Source organism: Lepidochelys kempii, chromosome 7, assembly GCF_965140285.1.
Source record: "Lepidochelys kempii isolate rLepKem1 chromosome 7, rLepKem1.hap1, whole genome shotgun sequence".
NCBI lineage: Eukaryota > Metazoa > Chordata > Testudines > Cheloniidae > Lepidochelys > Lepidochelys kempii.
Genome location: NC_136386.1, coordinates 107,188,224 through 107,214,241, shown reverse-complemented (window position 1 = coordinate 107,214,241; position 26,018 = coordinate 107,188,224). Strand labels below are relative to the sequence as shown.

The following is a 26,018-nucleotide window of genomic DNA, read 5'->3' as shown; positions in this document are numbered from 1 at the left end:
TTTAATGTCCACATAGGTTTCAGATTCTTTTAATCCACTTTCACATTAACTGAGTATCATAAATGTTCATGTTTAGTTGGACTACTAATTAGAGAAAGTGCTTTCCATGGGATCAAATCCTGCAGCTCTCACTCCAGGAATAAATCCCATTGTCTCTAAATCCATTAATTGTCTCCAGTAGAATTTCTGCCTGCGTAAAGGCTGCAGATTTGGTCCAATAAGGTTCGGTTAAAAATAGTTCCAAACCACCTTTTAATTAACTCATTCTCAAACAGATTATTTTTCTTTAGTTAAACTTCAAATCAGACACAAAAGCAGAAAGTGAAAGGGGATGATCGTTTATAAATTGGACTCCATAACACAACAATGGTTAACTTTAATTTAAGAAGAAGGAAAACTACTAAAAAGTTAAAGATAAACTAAGATAGAAAGAACAGACCAGTAAAACAAACTGGGTATGCAACAATGTTAGTTTATTTTCATGTTCCAGAGTCATGAAATAAATTACACAGAGAAAACAGTTGGGAAAAGTTATTGCTATTTGATATCACATGCATTTAAGAGCCAAGAAGCCAAGGAGTTGACAGTGCGAAAGGTTAGAAAGCAACTACTTTCCACATGGATCCCGCCAGTCACCTCTAACAGTCGGCTGTTACTTACTCATATGGTTGTTGTCATTCACAAAATCCTCTGAGCCATCATTGTCATCTTCATCATCTCCAGATGAAAGAGCATCTGCATATTAAAGATGATCATATCTTTTATACAATGCATTTTGTAGCACATGCAATTTCCTACACTTTAGAACACCTAAACAAGGTACATCTGGATTAGATTTCTTTAAATGTGCCAAAGTTAAATGAGTAGCAAACCCAATCATAAAATGTGTACGAGTCTTACAAAACCTACTAAAACTGGGTAATAATCCCGAAATTGCTATAGAGATTTCAAAGCAAGGTTGCTAACTACGGAAAATCTATTTCTTTCCAGTTATGATTCTTTTCTCCTTAAGAGCTCTAATGGTCTCAGGAATGATTTGTCACTAGCAGACTGTAGCATGCAGGTAATACAGCAACATGCAGAACTGTGTGATTGGTTCTAGGATATGCTTATATTTCTCATATGAAAATCATATCATTTAAATACATTACACAGCCCGTTTTATCATTGTGGTCACTTGTATAATCCAGTAATTTACACATAAAGCAAAGGGTCACATCTTCAGCTGGTGTAAATCAGCATAGGTCCATTGAAGTAAATAAAGTGTTATGCCAATTTACACCTGTTCAGGATCTGGCTCAAGGGGAAAATATTAGAAACTTCACGATATGAAAGGCTATTCTGTGTATCCTACTTTACGTCTCACTGGACTTCTTCAAATTAGAACAGAATGTAGTTTTATATCACACTTTTAACACTGAAAATTGCTACTACGTGCAAGATCTGTGTTCAGCTCACTCACCTGTAATATTTACAATGAAGTATAGAGTATCACTTTCTGTAGTCCTAACAGCAGTGCAAGCATAGAGGCCCGAATCTCTGGGTGCAGCATCTTTAATTTGCAAGTATTCCCCACTAATCACTGTTCTATTATTGGGCCCCAACTGGACCCCATCTTTAGTCCAAATGATGGCATCTTTCAACTGACAACGCAACTTAAGTGGATCTCCTGGAAGTGCTGAGTACACATCTGGTTGAGAGATTTGGTATTTGGTTGGTGGCTCTGCAAAGTGGAAGGAAGGAGGAAAAATAAAAAGGGAAAGGAGAGAATTGCCAACAAAAGTTAGTAAAGGCCCCTTTCATCCACAGAAATTAAGTTATGTTAAGAAAATGTTTCATTATCAAATTCTCCCAGCCACCTACTTTATAAAATTGAAAGGCATGCAGTTATGGAGCACATTTTACTTGTAAAAAGTAAACCACAAAGAAAGTCCCTGCCAAAGCAGCAGTGGTCCTTCCTTTCTTCATTGGGATAGTTTTGCATATGATTATGAAGAGGCACATCACACATAAGTGCTTATTATTGTATATTAACCCTGTAACATTCTTATTGTATGTTAACCAAAAGCTGCCTACAAAATATTCTAATTCTGGTCAGGGGAATGTCAATGAGTCTGAGATTCTGAGGATCTCAAAGCAATTTTGGGGAGGGGGGATGACTCACAAAACTCATTCAAAATTTAGAACATTTACTTCATCCCTGTACTTAAATGAATGGATATTTTTCACCAAGAGAAATTCATTTTAGAAATAGAAAACAAAACATTTTTCTCCCTGAGAGGTTCTGAATAGGGATAAGGGGATACAAGAACAAATCTAAGCTGGCATAAATCCATTGCTTATACACAGTATATATGACTAATTTATCCCCTCTCTCTGGCACCTCTCTGCTCCTTTTTCAAACTTTCTATATTTGTTTTCCATACTGCCCACTCTCTGCTCCAACTTACAGTCTTTTTTTCCATTGAATTGGTTCTCTCCCTTTCTTATTTCACACTCTCTCCTGAGTAGAATGTAAACACCTACTGACATGTGAGTGAAACTTTCAAACTCAAGATGAGACAGTTCACCCTTCTGTTCCCTTACTGTATCAGGATATTCACAAGAACTTCAGCAGCTGTTTTCTCAAACAAATTTGGTATTCAAATTAAGTTTTTCTATATTTATATGACCGAAATCATCCTCTCCCAAAATAAAACCCAAAAGAACACTGGAAATTCACTTCACAGTTACCTCAAGTGGGACAGATTCCTGTCCTTGTGAGACATGGAGCATGAAAGTTAGAAACCCCACAAAGCCCTAGGCTTCATTGTATGAAGGAATTTGGTCCCTTTGTACCCATGGGTTCCTCTCAGAAGCAGTTATGTAGCCACAGTCTACTCTCCTCCACACTTGTACTCCTCCTCCCTTTCTCCAGAGTGGAACAGGGAGCAAAGAAGGGGAGAATCATGGGTACTGAGGAGGGTGTGTCATGTGGAGCAGCTGCTCTCCAGCTCCTAAGAACCCCAACAAATATCCTTCAACATGGAGACACCAACTGTCCAGTATGCCTTTGTGTATATGTATAAATAAAATATACATATTGTGTTGTTGGGAGCCAAGCATCATCTTAAAATAGGCAATGTCAACTCTTACTTCTGGGAACAACATTCTCTAGCCAAAGTCTTCAAAGAGCTATAATACAACTTGACACTTTTTACAAACTCATTTTACCTCATTCACCTTAGTCTTGCTGGCATGTTAAGAATTCCATTGATCCATTATACAAGTTAAACATAGTGCACCAAATAGTGCTATAACAAAAGTCATCTCCAGATGGAGGACAAGTGGTTTCTACATATATTTCGTATCAGTAAAGAGTAAACCCAAGAAAACTCATATCCTACTGCCAAAGATTTTTTTTAAGTTACCTGAAATTGCAAAACAAACAAGATGACAAATTTACTTTGCAGTACAAGAATTGACAGACTTCTCTGTAGCTTCTGTAGTGGGCTCTATCTTCAGAGTAAATTTGTTTTACAGAATTACTCTATGCTAACAATTTACAAATGTCTTTAAAAATGACTTTGTTTAAATTTTTAAAATGCCAATATAGGTGTTGATAACTTTATTCAGCCTTCCCATTCACTGTTATAAGGGGCTTTATACTGAACAGTTCAAGAAAGCAAACAGACAGGGCCCTCTGGATCCCATTGCAATGTCTCCACATACAGATTACTCCAACTGTGATTACATGCCGTGAAAGATAAACCATATTCAAACTCCATCCCTAAATGAATTCTTTTTAAATGGCTATCCTACTTAATCTTTCAGCACAAGTCAAAAGTCATATTTAACCACAGCTCTAAAAGAAAAATTACTAGTAAGCCAACAAAGAATGGACAACTCATATACTGATCTGTACAAATTAGAAATCCTTGACCTAGTACATTATTCTCTATTAATATCATCTGCAGGAAGGTATAGCACCAAGAGTTGTCAGGAAATAACCAATGTTTGGAAGGAGTGAGCTATTTCAGTTAAGGCTTTGTGTTTCTAGCAGCACTTAAGACCGCCACTTTTTATAATGAAGTGAGCTGTAGCTCACGAAAGCTTATGCTCAAATAAATTGGTTAGTCTCTAAGGTGCCACAAGTCCTCCTTTTCTTTTTGCGAATACAGACTAACATGGCTGCTACTCTGGAACCACTTTTTATAATGTTTGCCAATAAAACTTTTCCAGTCTGGGTGTTGAATTGGTGCCCAAACGCGAACAGGTGGGACACTGAAGCACTATCCTGTCCAATAGTTTCATAGTCAAAGGTCAACAGGTTTCAACTGATCCCGCCAACTACAGTACTCTACAAAATTACCCTCCTCTCCAAGTACTCTGCGCCCAGTTAATAAATATTTTTACACTCAGATGAGATTTACAGCAAGGAATACGGGGTCAATTTCTGCACACACACACACAGTGTAACCCAGTTAATGCTGGACCTTAGGCCCACACTGGGGCTGTTTCTGCAACCCAACCTCAGATGGATGTCCAAGGATCTCTGGCTTCTCTTGTGCCTGCATCCTGGGGTTTGCCTCAGATGCAGCCTTTGTGGTTCCCCCAAGCACAAGGGCTGCTCAGTACTACCAGACATTTGGCACCCCAAAAGGGGTGAGGGAAAGGCAAGGCTATGACTCCTCACCATCAAGGAGATTTTTACAATTGCAGAGGGTGGCATCTCCCTTCAACAAAGCTCCACAGGTTGGGAGTCCAATTTGGCCCCTAAGGCTGAGTTTGTAAGTTGACAATTTACTCAATCGGGGGTGGAAGACAAATGCAGCCAAACACTCTTTGTATCTTTTAGTACTCGGGTTCTTATATCGCCCCATCACCGTGGTATCTGAGCGCCTCCAGTGGTGCATTAAGCAATGTAACTATCATCTGTCCTTCCACCCTCAAAAAAAAAAATTTTTTTTAAAGGATTTCAAACTTCAGTTCCATTCTTAATTCTTAAAAAAAAGACTCCCTTTCTTTTACATTCATGTCAATCATCTGCTGACAGTGACATCATTATTTTAATGTCAGATGGGAAAAGAAGTGCCCGTGCGTGAACACATCAATGACAACATAGGTGGAGAAAAAGCAAGGGGGAGTCCCTTGCAAAACTGGGCACCTCTGGGATAAATGTTTGACAAACAGGCTTGGGTGTCTTCCCACCTCCCCCATGTCTCTCAGCATGGTTTATGCCAGCTGACCATCCTGAACAAATGGTGTAAATGCTGTTTGTTTAAGAGCCAAGTGGCCAGAAGAGAGGACTGTGGAAATTCCTATAGCTCATTTTCATATTACTATGAATTCAATTATATTCCAAACAGCGTTTCCATTTAGGGCATGACCAATCTAAACAAGAGGTTTATATATGTATTTTATTATGTTTTCTAAATTTATTAAAATATTAACAAAAAGCTAAGAATGTGGATATCGTAGTTACAAACAAACAAACTATCAGCTAACATATCCCACCCCCAAAAATAAATAAATAAATAAGACCCAGCAAAGATTCCCAAAAAGCTCTCCACCTTCACAAAAGCCATATCCCCCTCCCCCCACTCAAGCCTCTTCCACTTCAAAAGCCTTAGTAAATACCCAAACACCCTCTGCAGCACAAAGACCCAGGCTGTATTGAATCAGAGAGGCTGGTTGCAAAGTTGACAGCCCCTCACAGAGAAGACTCTGCTGCCAGCTCCCTCTCTTTTAAACTGAGGGGGACTGTATCAGTATGGGATGGGAAGAGTAGCTATCCTAAGGCTAATCTAACAGAGAAAGGTATAACATGAGCCAACTTGGCTGGATGTTGAAGCTAGGCGAGTTCAGACTGGAAATAACGTGCACATTTTTAACAAAAGTAAGTAACCATTGGAAGAACTTACCAAGGGTCATGGTGGATTCGCCATGGTGGATTTTAAAATCAAGACTGGATGTTTTTCTAAAAGATATGGTCTCGGAATTGTCTCGGCCAGTGGTTCTCAAAGCCAGTCTGCCGCTTGTTCAGGGAAAGCCCCTGGCGTGCCGGACTGGTTTGTTTACCTGCCGCGTCCCCAGGTTCAGCAGATTGCGGCTCCCACTGGCCGCGGTTCACTGCTCCAGGCCCATGGGGGCTGCTGGAAGGCGCACCGGGGCTTTCCCTGAACAAGCGGCGAAGCAGCGGATCGGCTTTGAGAACCAATGGTCTAGGCTCTATGGAGGTCGGTCTAGATGACCACAGTGATCCCTTCTGGCCCTGGAATCTATGTCTCTCATAAGGCATTGAAAGTCTCAAACCACTTGGGCTTTGTAGGTGAAAAACAAAAGCTTTAGTACTATCCAGAAACCAACAGGCAGCAGGTAAAGACCAAGGAGCACAGTTCACAGAGGGTGGGCACCCCCAATTTAATAGTGTGGAGATCATTCTTGCCCCATCTTCCACTTCCCTCCCCCAACCTACCAGAATCCCTTCAGTCTTGTCTGGATTGAGCTTCAGCCAACTAGCTCTCATCCATGTCCCAATCTTTTTTCAAAACCCTAGGCCAGGCATAGCTATGACTTCTCCAGCTGTTCTGTTGCCATACGTTATCTCCCAAATACACTGCAGTCCATTATAAATATCTTCTCACAACACACACACACAAATCTTCTGCGGTCAAGAATAGCCCTACAAAGAGCAGAGACTAATTTTTTCCTCTAAAAAGAAATTTAAAAATGTCATTACAATCAGAAGCAAAAGTCTTTATAAAATAAATGGCATTAAAGAATGGGAACTGGACTTCATTCTGATAGTTACAGACAGAAGAAAAGTGTGACAAATTCTAGTTCTGTTTCAAAGAAGCTACTGAACAAAATTACTTGAACTACTGTATTTCCAATCACAGCCTCATTTACAAAATATGTTAAGAGACAGATTCCCAAATAAACTGAGGGTTTTTCTGGCACCCTTTAACCCTTAGATCTTTAAAGAAGTAGGCTTCTCAACTAGTCACCTGAGGTGTGCAGGGCTGTACCACCAATGAGATAAGATGAAAAAAGGTGTAGCTCTGAGATGAAAACCATACATCAGAAAGCCATTTCAAAAGGTCAAGTTACTCTGCTCTGGCAGAGGAAACTTGCAAAACAAGTTAAGTTATGATGTCATGTTCTGTATACCTCGTACTCCAATGAGTGTATACTTTACAGCAATCAGTAATTACAGTATGAGCCTACAGGACCATAATAACTTCTCTCACATGCTACACACACTAGGACAGGGAGAAAAAAAAAATGAATCTCCTCCAATAGAAATATTTCCCAACATCATTATGGGAAGGGGAAAATATTACCCAGCGCTGACTTGTTTTCCTCAGCACTGAGGACTTTAAAAAATAATAATAATAATGATGATGGAAAAATTAGCAATGGGTTCCAACATTTGAAAATCCTATTAGCAAAGAGGAAAGCCTCAGAAACACACCTAAAATGAATCCCTGTGTGAGGACTTTGATTTCAAGTAATACTGTTTGGAAACTGGTTGGTTATCAATATGAGAGAAGTAATGCTGCATACTCCTGCAGATAACTCCTTTCAGCTCTATTTAGTCTTGGCCGTGAATACCAGGATGTAGATCATGCATGGCAGAAGAGAGCATTTAGAATAAATAACTGCAATTTCTTTAAAAGACCTGATTACCACGGAGTCTTATACACCATACGTGAAAGTCACATTTCCCCTGACATGGCTAAGTATGGGACAGAATACAACAGAAATGACACCATTCTACTGCTTGGGACAACATGAAGTGTATTGCAAAGGAACTCCAGAGCACTCTGCAGGTGATGGCATTACGGTCCAGGGTGGCCCATTGCACAGGATGCCCCAGCAGGCTCTTGGGGAGGCAACGAAGAAATGAAGTGTGGCCAGCAGATCCTCAAACTACACAGATTGTCTAGCTACAAACCCTACTGGTGGGGGAGGGAAGGCATAGTGGAACACAGAAACTATTTCAGGCACTGTACTGGTGGTGGCAAAGTGGCTGCTTCAGTGTCACATGTCCTGCCTCCAGGTTGGAGAGCGATGGTTGCATCTCACAGAACCTCTGCGTTGGTCTCCTGTGAGAAAGCTTAGTTGTTCGAGCTTTGCACAGGAAGTGAGAATTTCACCCAGCATTCACAGTCCACCTTACTGCGGTAGAAAGAACCTTACTACAGAAGTGACCCTGGAGTTATGGCTGCAAGAGTACACAATACACATGGGAAGTGCCAAGTCTTACATGCTGCTGGGTTTAGCTATGCACCACATGCTCTTGGGAGTCACCCCAGTTACATTATTAAGTATCCTTTAATTATACTGCAGTTATGGTGATCAAACCACATGTCATCGGCAGGACTCGAACCCATGACCTTCAGCTCCAAAGTACAGACCCCTATCGTTGGAGCTAAAGTAATACCTCCATTGGTTGGACACAGTAGTAGATTGTTATTCTCTATGCAAACTAGATGCTATTGGGGAATGTGATGCGTACTTCACACAGTTATTCAATCTCATAAAAACTAAAGCAAATATTGAAGCTAATTACAGTGGGATCTTTTGTGTAACATGTAAAATGATAAAAAGGGACATCAACCTTTTCTAGAACCTTGAATGCAGCATTTTGTGAAACAACCTTTACTACTGCTAAAAGGCACACTTTGAGGGATGGGCAGAGAGACAAATATCATGTGTCTCCTCATTGTTTTTCCTTCCAACAACAGCACATCATCAGATCTTTTCTGCTCCTGCACAGAGCACTTACTTCATGACACAGCAGTAGAGGGGTTGAGCTGGTTTCATTTTGCTACCTGGCGCTATCTGCTTGACTGGGAAACACTATGTATAGGAGACATGATCCTGGGAAAAGGGATGGGTCTATTTGATTCAGGATCCAGAATAAACAAAAAAGCATCTTAAACCAACCACCAGACTCATCCCAAACTATAGCTTTTTATCCAGTCCCCTATTTCCATTTATAAGAGTGATGAAGGGGAAGTGCTTTCCACTCCCCATCACATAAAAATGGAACTAAGCCTCTGTCTTCAAGGCTCACACCATCCTCTGGTGGTGTTATCACTGTAAACATACCATGGGAACATAGTACAATTTTAACATTAGAAGTTGCATAACTTCTGGACAGAGAGGGAACATACTCAGGTTCTCTGTGAGCAAAGCAACGGTTGCTTCTTAAGTAAAAACTAGACCACACACACGACCATATCAATACTCTTGACTAAAACAGCTCAGGAAAAACAGGTTGCTTGTTTGTTAGTGTGTTTTTGTCAGAAAAAGCCAATTCATCAAAATAAAAAAAAGAGAGAAAGACCCAGAGTCCATTTCTCGGTGCTTAGGGCACTCACATGGGAAATCGGAAAGTGCAAGTCCCTGCTCCAAGTCAGGAAGAGCCCTAACCACCACAGACAATTGAGAGGTGGGTCTCCCTCAGTCTCACCAGCTGGAGCTTTTCCACTTTACAGAAATAATTCAATATTCCTTGGGACAGAGATACTAACTTTATAGCCCAAGAGTTGGGGGGGCTCACCTGGGATGTGGGAATTGCAGGGGCTTAAACCTTGGAATCTCTAATCTTTTGCGGGACAGGAAAATAATTTCCCACCCAGCTCTGCTTTTGACCTCATCTGGAAGTCTATTCTGCGAATTCACTATTCTCCTTGTAAAATAAAACCTCCTTTGATGGCTAGGATGGGACTTTTAGACATCAGTGGAATTGGATGCCTATAATTCCCTTAAGCATTCTTGAAACTCCTATTGTTAATACATTACTCTTAACTTAAAACCATGGCGTATCATCTGACTTTGGTCTGTCCCAACTACTATCAAGATTCAAAATCTAGTTGGTTCCATTTAAATGCTAATGCTATTTGCCCTGCACAGCCCCAAGATCAGGAGCTGAGGCATGGACCAAATTCTGACCTTTGTGTAATCTGTCAGCTCCAAGGGAGTTTCTCCAGATACAAGCTTTAAGTCAGAGATTCTCAAACTGTGGTCTGTGCACCACCAGTGGTCCGTGAGCTCCATTCAGGTGGTCTGTGGATAGTTCCCTCTAAGGTGCGCTCCTGGGCGGCCGCACATGAGAGAGTGAAGGGCCACCCACCTAATTAGTGGAGCCGTGCAGGCGTGGCTTCACTAATTAGGTGCCTGGACCCTGGAGAAGATGCATATGTAAGGTGAGGTGGTGGCCTTGTGGGGAATAGAGGGTAGGTGGGAGGGGGAAGTGGGGTGAGAAGAGGGGGTGAGGGGAATCTGGGCTGCGGCGGCCAGAGAAAGAGGCAACTTTCCCCAGCTGCAAGGCTGCAACTGCCAGGGAGAGACAACCCTCCTTCCCTGCCCCAGCTTGGGGGCTGCTGTGGCGGGTGAGAGAGGGCACATCCATCGCATTAGAAAGGTAAGACTACTGATATTAAAATATGAGTTGTGCGCTTTTATTTGTAGAACAAAAAAAGTTAACTATTAATTTTGTTTTATATAGCACTTTTATCCAAAGCGCTTTACAATAGTTAGTTAGCTAATGGTAAAAAAAACATTTGGAAAGATCATTAAGTGGTCCGCCGAGACCCTCAGCAATTTTCAAGTGGTCCTCAAAAAAAAAAAAGTTTGAGAACCACTGCTTTAAGTATTTTAAACTGCAGAATCTGTAGACTAGTCTTTTCTACCTCCCACTTTACTCCCAGATGGGCTGTTTTTTCAGAGCATTCCCTTTCCTGACATGCTACCTAAGGCTGTCAACACAGGCCTTTTAATCAAATATAGCCACTTTGGTTAACCAGCATTAAAGCCTGGTATCATATATCAGTATTCATATTGCTGTAGCAACCAGAGGTCCCAGGCAGGATCAGGGTCCCAATATGCTAGAGCTGTATTAGCACACAGGAAGACACAGTTCCTTTTCCAGAGAACTTACAGTCCACCATTCTGATCCTGCAATGTACTGCATGGGATCAGACACCTGCACCTGTGCAAGGCCCCACTGGCTTCAATGGGGCTCTGAGCATAGGGCTGTGTCTTTGCAGCTCTCAAAGCAGGGTCAGGGCCTAATTTAAAACAAGATGCAACCAGTGAGAGTAACAAACAATAACACCTGGGGAAAGGGAGGACACTGTTACAGGATGAGGCAGTTACACAGGCTAGATATATTCACAGCTTGATGGTCCCAGAGTCATTTTAAAAGGTATGGGTATTTTTAATACAGTATAAATAAATATCAAAGTGATTTCCTGTCCCAGAACTCTCTCCTTGGCAGTAGGTAATATTAGTGAAAGATGGTCCATTGGGTCAATTTTTTTTTTGAACTGCTAACTTAAGATGCTGTATCTACCACCTAGCAGTGGTGTGCTGTAGATTTATAACAAGGCCTGCATGTTAATCCTGAATGTATTACAGAAGTATCTGCATTTCTGTGGTGAGTGAAGACTTGCAGATGCATTTGAAAAAGCCTAGAGAATTAAGGGAGCTAGGCAGGAGCTATGGGCACAGCAGGAGAATTGCTGAGGATTGATTCTGCCTGCCTGGTTTAAGGGTCCTGAGCTGCAGACAGTGCAGTGGATGGGCCTGGATTCCCTTAACTCCCCTTTAACAGAAAGTTAGATTCAAAGGGGGCCTCCAAGAGCCTTGAAGATAAGGACCAGCCAGCGTTCCCCCCAACTATATATAAGGGGAGGCCCTTGCACAGAGGGATAGAAGTTAAGGTCCTTACCCCAAGGATGTGCTACTATATAGATTCAAACCAGCTGGGCTGAGTGGACACAGTGTAAGATCCAGCGTGATCAGAAGGGACGCTGATGCACTGAGACACTAGAGTACAGTTAAGTATTTTTTTATATTTCCATCTGTTTCCAAACTAAACATTTATTTTAAGCAAATATTAATCTTTGTATAAAAGGAAGGGGATTCAACTATTTCTACTGAAGTTGGAAAGCTAGTGTAGAAAATATTCATTACGAATTATGCCACATTTATTACTGCAGTGCCATAATAGCCCATTGTCTCGTATAGATTACAACCTCACATAGTTGCAGTTATGTCAGGATTTTTATTGTAAACTCTGTTTTAATGAGTTTGTATCTTGCCTGTAAAAATTTACTATGGGCTAAAATGTAGTTACAAGTTCTCTACTCAGGAGTAACTATTTTAAAATTAAAAAAATACACACCCATTTAATTGTTTTAGTTTTTTAGTCACAAGTTAAAGAAAAAAAAGAACTCAACCAGTCTGAAATGTTTTTGGCCCAGAAAAAAATAAAAACCAAAAAAAAAAACAACCCCAACCCCGCCCCCACAAGATTATAAAAAAGGGACTGGGTTTAAAATGTATCAAATTAGCCTACCATGCGCAATTGTTTCTGATACTTTGAAAAAAATTCAAATATAGCTGATGTGCTGAAGTTTTAACACATGTTAGGGTATGATCAGTACAGCAGTATAATATGCACATGCCTGCAGATTTAGGTCTTGTCCATGCTAAAGGTTCATAAAGTTCAGAATGGATGTTCATGATCATCTACTGTGACTTCTTGTACAACATAGGCCATAGAACTTCACTCAACGATTCTTGCTTCAAAACTTGCTATTGAACCGGAACATGTCTAAATCTTGCTGTAAAGAATTCTTCTGATAGAGAATTTACCACATCTTCTGATAAATCTTTTCCCGTGGTTCATTACCATAGTTAAAAATTTGAATCTTAATTTCAGTTCAAATTTTTCTGAGCTCAGCTTCCAGACATTGGATTTTCTTGGCGCCATACAAAAAAGAACCAGGGTTTGTTACTACCACTGTTTAATCCTTTAATGGGGACAAAGCCTTGCTGTCCATGACTTTCACTATAAATGGCTCAAAGTTTTATCAAGTCAAAATTATTTTTGTTCATATATCTACAGTCCCTTGCCTTTTACAAAGCATGCAGACCAAACTGAAGTATTTTGTATTGTCCTATCACCTACTGACCACCTATCTGAATTTGCTGGCAGAGGAGAAAATCTTTGTATCCATGCTGGTGTACTTTTAACTATGCTGCTTTGAGCTCAGAGATGCAGATTAAAACTAAAACTAAGTCTGTCTTTTTAAAGGTCCAAAGGTTGCAGTGAAAGAAGATAACCTTTAGTGAAGATGCTAGGCTGTCCCATAATCCCTAGCACAGGGACCTAAAGGAATCCCCCAGTATTATTGCTTAGCTACTTCACAAACAGGACACATCTCTGTGCATCATGTGGCTGGTCTTCTTACTTTGTTTTGGGGAGGAGTAGGAAGAAGGATTCTGATGCTTCATGCCATTCCCCAATGCCTTTAGATTCGGAGCAGGAACCATCTAACCACAACCAACCAAAAAATACAATACTTTAGGAGTGGCAACCTGGCACACATGCAGATGGAATCTGAGGAACAGCTTACTAGATTCCAGAGTCTGAATCAAGACTCAAGGTGCCCGGGGTTCCCAGAGCAATAGAACCCACGGTGATTAGAGAGTATGTGTGAGACTTTCATACACTTTGAGTGTAGGAGCCCAGTGGAAGTGGCCATCAGACCATTTTCTAAACTGCTTTAGTATTGTGTTAACAGAAGTCAGAGCTAATGGCTTATATTTAAAAATTAAACGTGTTCTTTAAATATTGGAGCTCTTTTTTATGACTGTAAGGCCATGTCTACACTAAGAAAGTACTCTGATTTTACAGAAGTCGATTTTTGGGAAGAGATTGTATAAAGTTGAGTGCATGCGTCCACACTAAGCACATTAGTTCGGCAGGGTGCGTCCACAGTACCATGGCAAGCGTCGACATTCAGAGCGGTGCACTGTGGGTAGCTATCCCACAGTTCCTGCAGTCTTGGCCCCATCAGGCATTGGGAGCTCAGCCCATTGGGATTCCTAATGCCTGATGGGGCCAAAAATTTGTCGCGGGTGGTTATGGGTAAATGTTGTCAGTCAACCCTCCCTCCTTCCCTCCATGAAAGCAACGGCAGACAATCATTTCTGGCCCTTTTCCCTGAATTGCCTGAGCGGGCCATAGCACAGCAAGCATGGAGCCTGGTCAGCTCACCGCAGCAGTTATGACCATTGTAAACACCTCGCGCATTATCGTGCAGTTTATGTAGAACCAGCACCTGAAAAACCAGGCGAGGAGGTGACGGCAGTGCAGTGATGAGGACATGAACACACTTTTCTCTAAAACCGCATTCCCCCGCAATTTGGAGATCACGGGGCAAATGGGGCAGGCTCATGCCGTGGAACACAGATTCTGGGCACGGGAAACAAGCACAGAGTGGTGGGATCGCATAGTGTTGCAGGTTTGGGATGATTCCCAGTGGCTCCGAAACTTTCGCATGCATAAGGGCACTTTCATGGAACTTTGTGACTTGCTGTCCCCTGCCCTGAAACGCAAGAATACCAAAATGAGAGCAGCCCTCACAGTTCACAAGCAAATTGCAATAGCCCCGTGGAAGCTTGCAATGCCAGAGAGCTACCGATCAGTCAGTAATCAATTTGGAGTGGGCAAATCTACTGTGGGGGTTGCTGTGATGCAAGTAGCCAACGCATTGAGCTGCTGCTATCAAAGGTAGAGACTCTGGGAAATGTGTGGGTCATACTAGATGGCTTTGCTGCAGTGGGATTCCCTAACTTGGGGAGGAGGGAGGTCGGTTAAACGGGGGCTGCAGCGGCAGTCTGTGATCCTGCTGCCGTTCATGAACCTCCACCAGATGCCGGACCATGTCTGTTTGATCCCGCAGTAGCCCCAGCGTTGCCTCATGCCTCCTCTGATCTTCCTGCCACCACCTCTCCTCACGTTCATCGGCCACTGTCCTGTACTCTGCTGTTGTGTCCCTCCACACATTCTGCTGAACTCTGTCAGTGCCGGACAACTGCATGAGCTCAGAGAACATTTCATCACGCGTCCATTTTTTTCACAGCCTTATCTGAGATAGCCGTTGGGATGGAGGAGGGAGGCTTGAAACATTTGCAGCTGCTGGAGGAAAAAAAGGGAGTGATGTATTTAAAAAAATACATTTTACAGAACAATGGCTATACTCTTTCACGGTGAACAACACTATTCACATTACATAGCACATGTGATTTTGGTCACATTTTGCGTCTTATATTGCATGCCTGCGGCTTTGGTGTTAGAGATAACACACGCAGTGCCGGGCAACAGAATTCGGCTTGCAGGCGGCCATGGTAAGCCATAGTCTTTTGGCTTCGGCAACCTTCATAACAGCAGCGCCCTCCTCTCCCATACCAAGCAAAGACGTTGAGTTGGCCATTTAGTGCTGCAGTTTTCCTGTTAACGTGCAGCAACAGAAACCAAACTAACCGCACCGCCTGCCCCGTATCCAATTCTCCAGGATGATCACTTTACCCCTCACCCCACCGCGTGGCTGGTATCAGGGAAGATTCCTGCTAGCCAAACGCGAACAGCTCAGCACCAATGCCCCCGCCCCCACCCCACCCCTGACCACATGGCTAACTGAGGGGAGGATTTCTTTTCAGCCACAGGCAAACAGTCCAGTAGGAATGGCCACCTCTGAATGTCTCCTTAATTAAATTCCCCTATTTCAACCAAGTTACCATGAATGATATCACTCTCCTGAGGATAAAACCGAGAGATAAAGAACAGATGTTACTTGAATGCCAGCAAACATCGGGACCATACGCTGCCTGGCTTTGTCATGCAGTGATACCAAATTACTTGCTACTAGCATGGTGTGGTAAAGTGTCCTACCATGGAGGACGGAATAAGGCTGCTCTCCCCAGAAACCTTCTGCAAAGGCTTTTAGAGTACCTCCAGGAAAGCTTCATGGAGATGTCCCTGGAGGATTTCCACTCCATCCGCAGACACGTTAACAAACTTTTCCAGTAGCTATACTGGCCAAGAATTCATCCAAAGTCCTCAGGGCTACCTAATCATTAAAAAATGCTTGCTTTTATAACATATATTATATTTTAAAAGGTACACTCACCAGAGGTCCCTTCTCCAGCTTCGTTGGGTTGGGAGGATATTTCAGTCAGGGTGATAAAAAGATCCGGGCTGTTGAGGAGAACAGTGTGCTGTGTGCTCTCCTCAAGCTCGCCCTTCTCCTCCTCCTTATCTTCCCCATCTGCAAAATCCTCAGGCATGGTGGAGAGTACCCCACCATCGGAGTCCACGGACGGGGGGGTAAGGGGATAGTGGTGGTGGTCCCCCCTAGAATTGCATGCAGCTCAGTGTAGAAGCGGCATGTCTGGGGCTCTGTCCTGGAGCGTCCGTTTGATTCTTTGGTTTTCTGGTACGCTTGTCTGAGCTCCTTAAGTTTCACGCGGCACTGTGTTGCGTCCCTGCTGTAGCCTCTGTCCCTCATGGCCTCGGAGATTTTTTGAAATGTTTTGGCATTGTGTCTTTTAGAACATAGTTCTTATAGCACGAATTCCTCTCCCCATACAGCGATCAGATCCAGTACCTCCTGTTTAGTCCATGCTGGAGCTCTTTTTCGATTCTGGGACTGCATGGTCACCTTTGCTGATGAGCTCTGCATGGTCACCTGTGCTGATGAGCCCGCCTGGCCAAACAGGAAATGAGATTCAAAAGTTCCCGGGGCTTTTCCTGTACACCTGGCCAGTGCATCTGAGTTCAGAGTGCTGTCCAGAGCAGTCACAATGGTGCACTGTGGGATAGCTCCCAGAGGCCAATACCTTCGAATTGCGTCCACACTAACCCTAATTCGAAACGGTGATGTCGATTTCAGCGCTAATCCCCTCATTGGGAAGGAGTACAGAAATCAGTTTTAAGAGCCCTTTATGTCGAAAAAATGGCTTTGTTGGGTGGACAGTTGCAGGGTTAATTCGATTTAACGCTGCTAAATCCGACATAAACTCGTAGTGTAGACCAGGCCTGAGTGTTTCAAAAGGTGCCACTTAAACACAACATGGCCACTTCCACACTAGTCTCAGAAATACCAGTTGCCTTTTTGTCTCTTAATTAGAGTTTATTCTTGCTGACAAGTGTTTCTTACCCAGTGAGCTGCCGTACCATTGGGCTGAGCAAAATGGATGCAGTTTTTCTCTAGTATGCTATAGTTACACCATGCACGACTCAAGTGAAAATTGAGTTTAAAACAGACATTTCTTTGCCCTTATCAGGCATATAATTTAAAAGGGCAAATTGGTACTTATTTTCTTCCCTCTAAAATTCTATTATTTCCTTAGATAAGAAGGCATCCCAGAATGCATCATTCTGTGACTTGACTCATACCAAAAATGTCATTGCTACCAATAGTATTTGTAGTATCACAAAATTATGCATTCTGGAATACCTCCTGCAGTCCTGAGCATAATAAGAGGATTTTACAAAGGGGAAAAAATAAAAGCTATGTTAAAATATGTTCTTCTGCCGGATGCCCCTCACAACCTGCATAATAGGGGACTTTAACTCATTTTTTTATTTTTGTTTGCTCTTCTTTTCATTTCCGATGTCTGTCCCAGCACAGGCAAATCAAGCCTGGGTAGCAGTGATGAAAAAATTCTGACTTAGATTGGATTGTGTTACTTGATTTAATTGTGATTGGACTGTATTAATCAAGTGACATTAACATTAATCACAGTTCTTTGCCAGTGGATTATGAAACACTTTACAGATATTAATGAACTGCTTTAGGTATTTAATTACACCAGCTGGTATTTATGTTCATTTACTATCAGTGAATACTTGTTACTGAGTTAAATATCAAATGACAAATTATTAGCCACTTGTGTGTCTAACATAAGCATACATCACCCAGGGGGATACCCATCTGAAGAGATTGTATACCCTGCTACTCCTACATTTTAAGACTAATTTTAAACTATTGTGTTTTTCACAGGGCTTGAAATTAGGCTGTGCTTTATGGAGAGTTTAAATTAGGACTTTAAAAACAGTGCTAAATTAAAAACAATTGTTCCTGAAATTGTGGGGAAAAGGTGGAAATAGTGAGTCTGGGTATACAGAGCGCAGTGTCAAAGTCCTGCATGGAGGGGACTAAATTAGTTAGCTGGCAGGCTTCATAACAGACAACTTGGGTGAGGGGAAGGTCAAGGGTTACCTTGCCCTTTATCAAATGTGTGTCTAAACTAATTATTCAGTTCACAAAGTAACCCTATGTGTGCGGTCAACTCCCCCCACCCCACCCCAGCATTTTAAGTGCTGGCTGCAATCAAAAGACTGCATAATGTGAGTGTGCTATAACAGAAGAACTCCATTATATGCTGTCGAATATGCTTATTTCTAAACATCACAATAATTTGAAAGTGGAGATTGTGTTACTCCCCCTGCTCAGAACTACTCTTCCCGCCCCATAACATTTAGTGCTAGGTATAATTCTACAGACATACAAGCAGGCTTAAAACTGAGTCCTTAACATTCTGCTGCTGCAAACACTGCTAATGTTAGTTCTTACTAGGACATGCAGTAGGACCCACTCCAATCAGCAATAACTGTTGGCAGGCATAGGTGCTGGAACTAGGGCTGCTGGCAGTGCGGCCGCACCCCCTAGCCTGAAGTGGCTTCCGTCATATACAGCGTTTACAGTTTGGTTCAATAGCTCTCAGCACCCCCACTATACAAATTGTTCCAGCACTCCTGCTGGCAGGATCGGGCCCTTAGTGAGTATACATGACACTGCAAGATAAAATGGCTTGGTTTTGATAGATGTAGTCTACTGTGTAACTATTATTTATTACGGTACTGCCTAGATGCCACAGTCAGAATCGAGCTCCACTGAGCCAGTTGCTCTATAAACAGACCGAGATGAGCTCTCACTCAAAGATATACTGGAAATAAGCAAAAAAGAGTTTTTATTTCCCAAATCTCCAATATAATCCCACACGGTTCCCTCTATTCTGCAACGTGAAAGCTATTATGCCATTAATTCAAAAGCCTATTTTCGCTTTGCTGGTAGTAATTCACTGTTCTCACATCTGAAATTGTTTTATGTAAGTGACATTCCTGCCCAGGGAAAAATTTTTAACTTCTTTTCAATAATTTACACTCTGATAAGATCCAGATTTCATCCAGTGGATACTCATTTTGTAGGCATCATATTTTAGAATTGGAAGTTTAAAATAAAAATGATGGTTATTTCTTCCCTATAAAACTGAAAAATGATGATGACCGTAAGATGAAAACATTTATCTTTTACTATACTGCCCTGCAATGAAATCACATTTCTTCTGCATTAACCCTTAAACCATAAGCCCTTGCCATAAACAGCAGCCCTAAAATCAGAATCATTCATGATTTTGTCATGCTCCCAAGAAGTCAAGAAAGCACCTGGTGGGCTATTAAACAAACAGGTCCCTTAAGCAGTGATGAGAGTTTGGCCCTTTTTTTGTTTGTTTGTTTGTTTTAATTCTCATATTACCATGAGCAAAATTACTTTGCTACCAATAATCTCTACTGATGACAGACTTCAGTATTACAATACTTTGTTAATATTTTTATGAACGTACACTAGGGGAGAGCACTCATATCTAAATAATCCAACCTCACTCATCTATAAGAATGTATTAGGAATTTATTTTTAAAATTCACTAACTGGTAACCCTATTTTTAGACATAATGGGTTGAAACAAAGAAGTTCAGCGTTAAAATACATTGAAGAAAACCAAAGCGGTATTCCTGTATGTGAACAATATAACAGAGAGAGGCGAAATTATTTAAACAATGCTTGCGGGATAGGAAGGGGCCAATACACAATTATTTTGAGAAGACTGTTTCGACAGCCCAGTTATTAGAAAATGTATCCGTGCGCTGTATTACAAGATAACTTTATTAAGAAACAACCATCCCCATTGAGGTGCCTAGGGGGCCAGTGAGGGTGCTGTACGGCATAACAAAAAATATACTTAAATACAATAAACATGTTATAATAAAAACACCTTCTTAAAAGTCAACAAATAAATCAGTTTGGCACAAAGATATCTCTAAAGAAACAGTTTCTGGCACATTTAGGCTCAAAATATTAGATTTTATAAGAACTTGTTTGTATAAAGCATACTATAAATAGAAATGTTCCCACTATTCTTTGTTTTCACTGGAATTAATATATTAATTTTAAATATATAAGCACAAACTCTGGAGTGTGTGGTTTGCAAATCCTTACAGGGGAATGCTTAAATCCAGACTATATATAATTGTATAACACTATAACCCTAACTAAATATATTAGCACAAACTCTGGAGTGTATGGTTTGCAAATCCTACATTATATCTATCTAGTGTGGATTTAAGCATTCCCCCATAGGATTTGCAAACCAGACACTCCAGAGTTTGTGCTGGGGCATTAGAAACAATAACAGAAATTGACCATAAACAAAAATAAAACTGAGTAACCCGTTTTCATTCTCCTAGCAGAGTTAACTGCAAAATTACATAATCAGCACAAATGATGAAAAATAAATGGGATTTTTTAAAGACATTTATGCTTCTTATATATATATAAGCTCAGAATGTGTAACAGATGTGTACAAACACAGTGGCTCCATTCAGCTAGGAGATGAATTCTCTTAAAGGAAACCACAGACCCATTCCTGCAATCATATACTCACAAGCTTAACACTACACACGAGCAAAGGTCCGAATGAAGTCACTGACACAATTCACCTGCATAAAATTAAGTACATGCACATTTGCCGGATCGGAACCCATATTTGGAAGGGAGAGAATTAGAATACATGAAACTATTTCTGGACTAACCTGACACTTTCTCAATGTTTATCTGGGCAAATAAACTAATTTAGTTATATTTCAGGCACCATTTCAAATGAACTTATTTTGACGCTGAAGTATTCTAATCTAGAGAGCCTTACCTTCAGGTTCCAAAGTGGTGTCTTGAACAACTGAATTGTATGATGGCCGAGCCAGGGAAAGTCCAGCCATGGCGACCACCACCAAGCATATAAGGCAACCCGAATTGCAGCTGACCATCTTTTTAGTGCGAGTTCCTGGTCCTTTTCCATATATCCATGTGGACTTTAATCCCATCTGAACACTTCTACACAAGCATGGACTGAAAGCAGTGCCTTCAGCCTTGATAAAAAGCTTCTCACTTGGAACTGTTGCTGCCACTGTAGGGAAGAGAGATTTAGTAGTGTCAGTGAAATCATCTTGAATGCCAGTTGAAAATCTTCACAAAAACCCAAGGGGGGGAGAAATAGTTTTACAGCTTTGAAAGGAGAAAAGTGAGTGATTTTTCATTTTCTGTTAACAGTTTCCATCATCACCTCGGGCATAACCAAGCCCTTCTTGATTTCACAAAATTGTTCCTCAGCACATATTTAAAGAACTATTTTAATCACAGAAAAATATACAGCTTGCTAAGAAATACAAAGGCACACATGTGCAGACACGTAACCCCTAATGCTACAAAAGTACCACAATTATACAAATTCTATTCTTGCTATTGTTTGAACATATGTTTGAGTTTGCATGGCCTTTCGGTCCCTCACCTATATAGCTGTAGAGTCAGCTAAGTTTTAAAGCAAACCAATAATGTTCCACATAGAAATATAGTATTTTTCAACTTTTTGCCACTTAGATCTTCCTTGAGATTTTATTTTATACTTGGGATTCCAACTGTCATGTATATTTACATTCTTCTGCATTAACTTCACTGTCAATGCAAATGTCTGCATGACTGGGACAATTAAAATGGTCCAGTTTTTGCAGCTGCACTTGCTCACTTCACTGTGTTTTGGAAAATGAAAATCTGAATAATGTTTGCCACAAAAATACATTTCTGCTAGAGATCACACAAGATCTACCATTTCTATTTGTTTACACACAAAGTATACATATAAACACACATATATACACAGGTATCTAGAGAGACATCCTTGAGAAAGAATATAGACGTGTATCAGTAGACGTTATACAGGCAAGAAAAAAAGTTTATTTCAATCTTTTTAAAACAAGCCACTTAAAAGGATGAAGAGCACCCTTTATGAAACACCAATGTACTGGAAAAAATTTAGTGCCAAAGAAACTTGCAGCTCCCACAATGGACCTGGTAATCACCACAATGGTGTGTCATGGATCAAAATGCCAGCACCAACAACTAGACCAGACACAAACTTCTCTCTCTTCCCCTCCATCCCCCGCCCCGAAACACACACAGAAAACAAAAGACTACTCCTCAGGGAATGAATAAATCAAGTGACTGCATCATTAATTCTGATCTGTGTGACCTGGCTAATGACTAATCTTAGTTGTATTAAGTCCTAACTGAAATTTCAGAGGTGGTAGTTGTGAAGAAAAACAAAAAAATCAAAAATTTCTTTTTCATTGTCCCTCTCTCTCTTCTCCCCATTCCCATCCTCCAATTATTTTTTTTTAACTGGAACTTTCTCCAAAACATCTATCCGTAACATACACCACACCCTGGTTCCTCAGCATTTAAATGGTTTGACACATGAATTCATCCTTTAATAAGTATTGCTGGGTTCATTCAGAATCTGTCAGCCTTCAGATATCCGATGAAGTGAGCTGTAGCTCACAAAAGCTTATGCTCAAATAAATTGGTTAGTCTCTAAGGTGCCACAAGTACTCCTTTTCTTTAAGCTATATAATGCATAAAACTAACCTGTCCTGTGCCTTAAATAGGGAAAATGTTGATGTCATATTTTCTGCCCCCTCAGATACTACACAGTGTAACTCAGGTTTCAGATACAGAAACGTATTAAACATTATAAAAATGTAATTGCAAGATACTTTTTGCTAATTAATACATGATGTTTCAAGCCACCGCTTTTTTTTCTCCTTATCTCATGCAGATCCATACTCTGTGAAATGAAATTTAAACATTGCATGAGCTTTCATAATGTATATTGTAACAGCTATCATGAAACCTTCAATGAAGCAAACACTAGATCACTGCAAGGAATGATTTTAAAGACAGGTTAAAGCTGTAGCTCACAAAAGCTTATGCTCAAATAAATTTGTTAGTCTCTAAGGTGCCACAAGTACTCCTTTGATTTTAAAGAGGATCTGAAAAAAATGTTTAAATAAGGACTAAGCAGGAGTGAATTTGCTACCAGTTTAAGTAACTTTTGTCTCTGACTGTCTAGCAATTAGAGCAGTGGAACCAGAAGTCTGTACCTGAGCTCTCTTCCTAACTGCCATTTGACTCACTTCTTTGTGAGTTTACCCATGTGTAAAATAGGTACAATACTTAATGACTAAACAGGATGGTTGTGAGGCTAATTTAATACATTTCTATAAAGCCTTCTTTGAACTTGATTAAAGGGTATATTTAAATGTAAACTGACCGGTTTCAGAGTAACAGCCGTGTTAGTCTGTATTCGCAAAAAGAAAAGGAGTACTTGTGGCACCTTAGAGACTAACCAATTTATTTGAGCATGAGCTTTCGTGAGCTACAGCTCACTTCATCGGATGCATACTGTGGAAACTGCAGAAGACATTATATACACAGAGACCATGAAAATGTAAACTGTAATCACAGGCAAGGAAACTATCATTGCAAGAAAGAAAACTGTATTTAAAACAGGGCTGGAATATTATTTAACTCTAGTCACATTTTAATCACTAAAGAATTTTAGGCTACATTAAACCCCTGAAAAGGTTTTAAAGTATATAAATTATTCCTGCCCTCATCATAAACATTCTTCAGTACAGTAACACTAGGCTTCTGTCAAGACTCCTTCACACCTGAGTATTAGCATGGTTTCTGCATCTGAACATTTGCCAGGAGAGAATAGGTTCTCTTAATCCATGGCGCAAAGGCAGGTTTGAAATGCAGCAGATCTCTCTTACAATTTAACAGCAAAGCTGAAATCCGATATTTGCATCCAGGCATTAAGCAATTTGCATTGCTATATGTCAGCAACCCAAAAATGTTAAAGCAGCTCAAGTATCAGGGGGTAGCCGTGTTAGTCTGTGTCCACAAAAACAACAAGGAGTCCAATGGCACTCTAAAGACCAACAGATTTATTTGAGCATAAGCTTTCGTAGGTAAAACCCCCACTTCTTCAGATGCATGGAGTGAAAATTACAGAAGCAGACATAAATATACTGACACATGAAGAGAAGGGATTTCCCCCACAAGACTTTTTACCCACAAAAGCTTATACTCAAATAAATCTTTTAGTCTTTAAGGTGCCCCCAAAATAGTTCAAGAATCCCACATCTCAAAGCAGTTCCTCACCCCACCCCACCCCACCCCCAAAAAAAGAAATGAAACCAAATTCTTTTCATATTTTAATTGCCACTGTGGCTGGTGGACAATTCTTTGGAATTTGGAAAGACCTCCTACTCTGGATAATTATGTACCTCTATCTCAATGTTTGGAACACAGCCCCAGCATGCTTTTGGCCTCCACAATTCTGGCTTCCTGACTACAATACCATAATCCCTCCTGGAGTCTCAGACTCAGTGAAAGCCACACGTAGTGTTTATTTTTCCCCTTGAAAGGGAACTCTGTCTCTCTTCTCAGCCTACACTTTGGGGAGGAGTTGTCAGCCTCCAATGATTGATCGTTCTCCTTGCCACCCGCTCATCAAGTCAATTTTCACCTCGTCACATACCTGCCCAAATTTCTTTGCCAAACTGACAAGCATGGGAAAACAACCTGGGTTGGGAGCGCAACCAAATTCCTCCAAGCTGTAGTTCAACTTTAAACACACACACAGTACTTATTCAGCAGTGGCTTTAATTAAATTCAATCATCGGAGCTCTTTTTAATCTCGTCCCATTGTTGTGTATATTATGTTTATCACTCCCCAGAGAGGTTGCAATTTGTAGAGAGCATGTTATCCAAATCAATACATTGCACACTGTAGAACACTTAGGCATCAGGGGATACCAAAATATGAATCAAGTATGGATCTCTCCTTCTAAAAATCATATGACTATCAGCTGCTGCTAAGGGAATGAGCTGTACAGCAGTTAAAAAGTGACAGTATAATTGAGCTAATGTCATATACATTATATAAAACTAAAACTCATCTCAATTCAATCTCTAAGTAGATCTGAGTATCACAGCTATTAAACATGAATTCTAGAGGACTAATGGGAACTGGCTAGCAGTTTCGGTGAGACTTCATTGTTTGGACTTTTCATTTACTTTCCTGAACTATCCTGTTTTTTCTCGAGTCTTTTGCCACCAAGAGATCGGGGGGGGGGGGGGGGGAATCTGCATTTTAATTGACATTCCAGAGAGAGAGAGAGGTACAGAGGCTACTGATTGCTGTCTATTCAGCTCAAACAGGCTTTTCAGATGAAAATGAGTAAAGGCTAGTGGAAGATTTACAGGGATTTGGTACAAAGGAGACAATGAGGTTTTAAATGTTGATAGCGTTTCACACCAAACACATAATAGGTCACTGTTTGAAAGGCCAGTTTTACATTTAAATATATATTTCATTAGAAAGGGGAAATTATGTATCGCTTTAAAAAAAAAAAAAAACCCGAAAAAGTACCTAAATCATGCATGGCTAGATGAGGAACCTCTTGCACTTTTGATTTTAACAACTTTTGCTCCACGTTTTCACTAAGCTCCATGTAAAAGTCCTCTCTCCATTGACACAGATTGTTGCAACTATTGCTAAAAGATTCCATGTGTTGAGTTTATACTGTGGCCTTCCACAGCCACATAGGTTTAAAAAATTACCACACAAGCTTTAACTTGTTAGGCGTTTGAAAGACTTAGCCCCACTTTTACTGCAAGTGAGTACTCTAGATCTAGTCTTGCCCCCCAAAGGTTAGCTCCCTTTTAATTAAGAGCATGATAATGGTTTACTGATAGGCCAGGCAATTTAGATCGTGTTGTAACCACGGAATATTAATAAGTGGATTTCTATGAATTGGGTAAGAAAGATGGCATTCAATTGTTAGGAATAAACCATGTTTAGAAAAAATAAAGAAGGTTTAAGGTTTGTCAGGCTTCACTGTAATTAACAGCAAAGAAGACCAAGTCCACATGCAATAAAGACATTCAAAATCAACCCTCTTCTTTGGGGGAGGAGGGAAGTTCCCC

The 26,018-nt window shown here is 40.7% G+C and overlaps 1 protein-coding gene across 5 annotated transcripts in view; it reads right to left on the bottom strand.

Annotated features, from left to right (window-relative positions):
* FGFR2 (fibroblast growth factor receptor 2) overlaps nucleotides 1–26,018 on the bottom strand; it is a 179,699-nt gene that overhangs the window by 76,454 nt on the left and 77,227 nt on the right. For 3 of the 5 annotated variants that reach the window (XM_073354182.2, XM_073354184.2, XM_073354181.2), the window contains exons 2-4: nucleotides 20,836–21,093; nucleotides 1,463–1,723; nucleotides 661–735 (exon numbers count right to left, since the gene is read on the bottom strand). In XM_073354182.2, coding sequence (XP_073210283.1) covers nucleotides 661–735; nucleotides 1,463–1,723; nucleotides 20,836–21,010 — 511 coding nt within the window. In that variant the 5' untranslated portion in view covers nucleotides 21,011–21,093. The remainder of the gene's footprint in view (nucleotides 1–660; nucleotides 736–1,462; nucleotides 1,724–20,835; nucleotides 21,094–26,018) is intronic. The other 2 variants (XM_073354186.2, XM_073354185.2) reach the window with 1 other exon arrangement.